Source organism: Pteronotus mesoamericanus, unplaced genomic scaffold, assembly GCF_021234165.1.
Source record: "Pteronotus mesoamericanus isolate MK-2021 breed Mesoamerican mustached bat unplaced genomic scaffold, CSHL_Meso_final scaffold_507, whole genome shotgun sequence".
In the NCBI taxonomy this organism is placed as follows: domain Eukaryota; kingdom Metazoa; phylum Chordata; class Mammalia; order Chiroptera; family Mormoopidae; genus Pteronotus; species Pteronotus mesoamericanus.
This window is the reverse complement of record NW_026555319.1, coordinates 5,303,693-5,309,982: the sequence shown is the minus strand read 5'-3', so window position 1 is coordinate 5,309,982 and position 6,290 is coordinate 5,303,693. Positions and strand designations below refer to the sequence as shown.

Sequence of the window (6,290 nt, the reverse complement as noted above, 5' to 3'; positions counted from 1 at the left end):
GAGTGGAGTCTGATTCCATGCTATGAGAATAGTCCCAAAAACATTCCTACAGAAACAAGAAAGGATGTCAGGTCAGGTCAAAGGAGAGAGATGGCATATCCAAGTCCCCCAGTGGAGCATGCCATATCCCTGGACGCCGGGAACATTAATATTGGCAACATCCCATTGTGTTCTTTTCCATATTGTGATTTTCCTTTGTTTCCCCTAAATCTGGATAAAAATCTACAGTCTGGACTTAGCTGTGCTTTGAGGAACTAAGGGAAGGGACTGGGTCTCTGCTGGCCTGAGGCAGCACAGGAAGGACAATAGCCATCCAGGGAAGGCAGGTAAAAGGTAGCAATAAATCACCATCAAAATTTTGGAGAGAGCAGCTGACTGGGTCACTAGTGACAACCAACACAGATTATTAGAAGGTGTGAGCATTCTTCAGAATCCCCCAAATATAATGGGGGAGAGGAACTAGCTGACATGGTATACTTCCTAGAGACAGTCACATAACACTGCAGAACAAACTGTTGTCATCTGAGCTTTATAGGAGATGCTGACCATTGAACATGGAGATTTAGCATGCCAAGTTATACCTGTCATTCCTGCCCACATTAAAATTGGCTCCACCCTTACCATAGTCTGTATTAATGGGATTCAGCCTTCATTTGCTGGAGTTTGAGGTTTTATAAACTCTTTGTGACTTAACTTGACTATTAATAAATATTTAGCATCATTGCATCTGAGCAAGATTTGGGTTGTTCCAGGGAGTGGAGAAAGCATCTCCCCAGGGAATGAATCTGGCCCTCTACTTTAAGACTAGCTCGGCTTAAATCATTTACTTGGTAAACATTTATTAAGCATCTAGTATGTGCTGAGACCACAGTACTGAATACGATGGCAACTTGACAGTCCATGATGTCAGCCTTTAGTAAGAAAAATGACTTTTCTAAAAATCAATAATAACTAAACAATTTGAAGATTGGTAATAGCAGTCAATTAAGGACACATTGGTGTCCTCCTCATCACTTTTTACTCAAGGAAAAGGCTCATAAGGTAGTGGACAATGTAGATTGAGTAATGCCTCAGGAGACATGTAGGTTTTACAGCCTTCTATCTTTAAAGCAAATTCTCTTTGGTCTCTTTTTCCACTAGAGGTTTCATAGGTCAGTTGCGAGGATTCAATTAAGCAATGAATGTAAAGTGTTTAACACATTTTAGGGCATGTAATGAATAATGTTAACATTATACTTGCTTTGGACTCTCTTCACAGAGAAATATCTACAACCTCCAAAGCTCTGTTACCTATAATTGGAGAAGTTCTTTCTGATACAGTCAACAAATTATTAAGTTCAATAAATTAAAAAAGAATACAGAATTTTAATTTCATACATGTACTCAGCATTGTGATAGGGTCTCTGTACTGTTATAAAATTAGTATAAATTTAGTTTCTTAACTCTAGATGATGTTACTCAAACATGAGATATCTGGATAACTGAAATTCATCCCAGGAAGATTAGTAAGAGAAAGGGCTATGAAAGTTGCTCTAGAAGAAAAACCTTTTAAGTAAAAACGAAGTGTGGCTATAGGAAGGGCCTGGAAGTACTGGGAAGTAATAACTTGAATATACATAAATCATGTTATACACCTGCCAGATTTGAAAAGGTGGATGACTTTACTGGCCTCTTGATCCTGGGGCAGTCAGGGTCTTCTGCTTTATCAGATACAGTCCCTCCCACAGAGTTCCAGGACAAAATGGACTCAATAACTATACCGCATGAAATCAGAAAAAATAACCTGATCTGAATAGGATTTTATTTATTTTTGGATTTAAACTCATTTCATGAATGCACATTTATGGAGCAAATTAGAACAATTGATCACATAAACAACTAACCTCACATAATAGGTAGTTATTGAAATAAAAATCCAAGGGACAGTAATAAACACAGACACATATAGTAGTGCATGTCAGACAACTTAGATGAAAGATGGCATGTCCTAAAAAAGTTTCTGGTGAATGCAAAAATTTGCCTAAGACAAAGATGTCAATGTCAGAAGATGCATATGAAGAGTTCAAATGAAATGTAAAGCAAAAGTAGTAAAATACTATACTAAATTTTTAAAAATCTTAATTACTAAAAGGAATAATAAAAGTGAGAGAATCCCTCTTTTCACATTAGTATATTTTCGTAGACTGTATAATCCTAGTCAGAGCCACTGGAGCTATCAATTCCCACTTTACCTTTGTGTCACTAAGCTTCTAGTTCCCTCTCCATGTTTGAGGTGTTTCATATATTTGGCTTCTTCCTCCCACTACTTATTTTATGGTTCCTCCTCTTCTTCCTTTTCATGCCCTTCTCCCTCTTCTCTCTCATCTTTCACCTCTTTCTCTTCCACTTTTGCCTCTTCTGGGGCAGCCTCTTGGGGGCCAGCCAACTGAGGCTCCACTTCTGGGGGCTTTCCTGCCTCCTCTTCTAGACCCTTTTCTATGGGCTCTGCTTTTTGACTTTTACAAATCAGACACATGCAAATAGTTACAACTGCTAAAATTATGAGAAAAAGTATAAAGAATGATAAGATCATCTTGTCTAAGATCTTTTCATGTTTGACAGATTGGCCAGTTTCATCATTTCCACTGTCATCTGGATTTTCTGGCTTGCCAGGGGGACCACTGTCCACACTACCCCCATCACCTATGCTTTTGCAGTTAGGCGGGGCATAGCCAGCCTCACAGTGACAGTGCCTTAAATTGTTACAGACCCCTCTCCCACTACACATTTCTGCTGGATTGCAGTCATAGTTGAGCACGGCATAATCAGTGCAGGAGTAATCGATGCAAATTTTGTTCGGGGCACAAGAAGTGCCATAGTGCACATCCCCATTATCGGGAATATCAGTAACGTTATAGGCATCCATGGTCCAGCAGAAGTTATTTTCATGAGGAATCTGGATCAGTGTGTGAAAGGGTTGGATGTCTGGTAGTGTCTCAACATTTATACATGCAATTTTCCCACAGAGTATATTCTCATTTGTACACTGCACATATGATGGATTACTAGAATTGGGAAGGCCACAGTTTCCAAACCGGTTTCCTTTGCTGTTTATCATCTCATAACACTCATGTGGGGCAGATGTGGCATAGGACCCAAAATATAGTCTACATTGATAATTAGGGTCGCCACACACACTGTTAACACAGTAATTTTCACCACACGGAGTACCATCTTGCTTGTAGCTGTTTGGGGGACATACTGCAGAGGTACCACTACAGTACTCTGGGAGGTCACACTCTCCCACAGCAGGGCGACAGTTAAATCCCTCTGCTGCAAATTGGCAAGAACTATTACAGCAAGGTCCAAGATCACACACTGCATTATTCTTGAAGTGACATGTTTGGTCACAGCATACATTAGTGTCACAATTACTACCACAGTCACACTGCTCATCATCCTCCACCACCCCGTTTCCGCAGCTGGAAGCCCTCCTCGAGCGGCCCTTGTGCCGAGGGTTGTTAAATAGGCAGGCCCCTTTGTGTTCCTGGAGGAACCGGTAGAAGTAGTCAGAGCTGCAGTTGCTGAAGCCACTTTCTTTAGTGATGTTCTCATACATGAGGCAGAAGCGGTTCTCTCTACAAATGCAGGCCGAGTGGTCGTGCTGAATGCCCAAGTTGTGCCCAAGCTCATGGACCATGAGCGCTGCAAACAGGAGGACGTCTTCGTGATGGAAGGATTCAACAGCTGCTGCAAAGCCACTTGTACAGGCCCCATTGAGAAATGCCTGTCCCATGCCCTGTTCAGGATGCTGTCCGACAATCATGTGGGCGACGTCATGCTTCGCACGGTGGAGGAGCTTCTCTTGTCTCCAGCTGTTGAAATTCCTGAGTGCAACCTGCAGGTCCACTGGGACCTCTGTGAGGTCCCCCTCGGTCCAAATCTCCATTCCGGCCAGCACCACCTCTGTGTTTATTCCCCTGGTGAAGCTGTTGGCCAGGGCAATGATGTCCATCACTCTCTGCACTGTCTCACTGACATTACTGCCCCACATTTCGAACCGCCGGTTGTTGACCACGACAAACATCTCCACGTACTTGGCGTGTGACCACAAGTGGGACAGCGCCTGTGGACCGCCAGGCGTCCTGCTCCCTTGTTGCCGGCTGGTGGACACCACTCGGCTGTCTTTGGAAGTGACGCTGCAGGAGGCTCGAGCTTGACGCGCCGTGGTGTACAACACGTGTTCATACCGTTTTGAAGAGGCCATGGGCTCAATGCCATAGGATTGTCCCTCCTTAATCAGGATGCCCCTGAGGCCTGAACAGGTGTTGACAGAAACAAAAGAACCCGGGACTCCTTCTATGTAGCCTTCATAGTGACAGTCATGTGAGGTGAGAGGCGTTTCTTGTTCCAGGATGCCATTGTGGTAGCTGAAGACTGGGAAGTTACTGACAAAATAGCCCGTCTTCGCCTTCAGGTGAATCAGCTGTTTCTGGCCCTGCATAAACATCACGTAAGATACCTTTCCCACTGGGTCTTCCCTTCCCTCAGCTGTCAGAGCCTTGGGGGTGACTATTTCATAGGACGAGTAACGTTCTGATCCCAGGGCACAGTAGAAGCTTGGCAGGAAACCCAGTACCAACACCAGCACGATCCCCAGCCTGGCACATGAAGGTCCTGGCACCAGTACCAGCCTCACGCCCCTCATCTGGGGAGCCCGAATCTGAAACACTCTGCGAGTCTCACACATGACCACTTGGTTCTTCTGTAGAGAAGGCAAGGAGGAGGCAGAGCTCTCACAGAGGCGGGCACTGACGGAGCCCTGGTGAACCAGTGGCTGATGCAGGGCCTATGTCCATCAGCGGCAGCTCTCCTTGACACGGAGACCCTCAGTCCCACGTATGAGCTCCAGTTGTATGCTGGCTGCCTGGAAGGTGGCTACTGCCTACTTCTGAGAGCAGCCGCCTACCTCTAGCTGTGTCCCTTCTAGTCTCTCCGACCACTCTGTTATCCTTCAGATAGTGTCCTTTTTCAGTGACTCCCTTCTGCAGCATTAGCCTCAGGGATCTTTGGCTAAAGTTCTTTTAACATATGGTGATGTGATCACGAAGAAGGGCTGAAGAAGGGCTGACTGCAGACTCTAAAATGCAAGATTGTAGCCCGAGGGAAGAAACAAAACCTCCATGCCTTCCTCAACTGTGCCACAACTGTGCCACACAGAACACCCCACCCCCACCCTCCTGTGACCGTTGCTCAGTTAACTCCTAATGTTCCAGGCCAGGGGGCTTGGTGATTATTGGTGGGCACACTCCATTGGCCATTTCCCCTTTTCTAAAACTCTTGCTCTGTAACACGTGGACATCACATCTCAGGGTGTTCTTGATCCCTCAATGAGGCATTATAGTGATGTGCACATTTCGCAGGATAGACTGTTATAGAAGGCAAGGGGGTGGCTGCCCTGTGCCCCCAGAGAGACCCAAATGGGGCAAGGGACAATACTTTTATAACATCATCAAAATTCAGTCCCTCAAGCTCTGTTTATAACATTGTCCAAAAGTGTGTGTGGTAGATGCCAACAGGGCAGCCTTTTCTTTGGCTGGCAACTCCAGGCCTACACCCTTCTCTGGAAGGCCCTGAACTACTGGTATCCTAAGGTTATGCCAGTTGAAGACTAGGTCTCCTAAAAGCCTCTCCAGTATTAGAAAATGACTTACATGAGTCCAGTGCCCACTTCCGTTTGTTCATCCTTACATGCCCAGGTTAAAGACTAGATAAACTACAATAGAATTACTTATTGAATGAATAAATGACTCCCAGGTAAGAGTGCTGTGGTGTCTGATCTGTTGTATGTTGTGTGTATGTGCTTGCTTCATGCCTGCCCTGAAGGGCTGAAAATGTCCCTAGAAAAACTCACAACTATGCTGATGAATGACACATCAGGGTCTCAAAATCAGCATCCCTCTTCCTACATTTTGCTGGGCAGTCCACTCTCCTAATGTCTTCTTGCCTCGTATCTCACTGAGAGAAATAAAAGCAATCATGAGTATTTCCACATGTAGACACCGTATAGGCCCACCTGTATCTAAGTTTTACTCTGACTCTGGTGGATAAATTGCCTCATGCTCTAATCCAAGGCCAATTCTCTTATTTTTGTGTGGGGTCTTCTTCTCTTTTGTTTTCTCATGGACTTCACTTTCCAACTGTCCCTCCTGTCTTTTACATCCCGAACATTTGTTTATCCATTGGATCAAATCTTATTATATGCTGTAATCTCATTTTTATAAAACCATCCCTCTCAGCCCACGTCACTC

The 6,290-nt window shown here is 44.6% G+C and overlaps 1 protein-coding gene across 1 annotated transcript; it reads right to left on the bottom strand.

The window, feature by feature from the left end:
• Positions 1-2,311: 2,311 nt before the first annotated feature.
• Positions 2,312-4,744, bottom strand: LOC129087136 (disintegrin and metalloproteinase domain-containing protein 1a-like). Its single transcript, XM_054593944.1, has one exon. It carries the CDS (start codon positions 4,727-4,729, stop codon positions 2,312-2,314), a length of 2,418 nt encoding a protein of 805 aa, XP_054449919.1. The 5' UTR covers positions 4,730-4,744.
• Between the last annotated feature and the right edge of the window lie 1,546 nt (positions 4,745-6,290).

What these genes read in the sequence shown, in the direction of transcription:
- LOC129087136 (XM_054593944.1), bottom strand. Translation starts at nt 4,729, where the DNA reads ATGTGTGAGACTCGCAGAGTGTTTCAGATTCGGGCTCCCCAGATGAGG.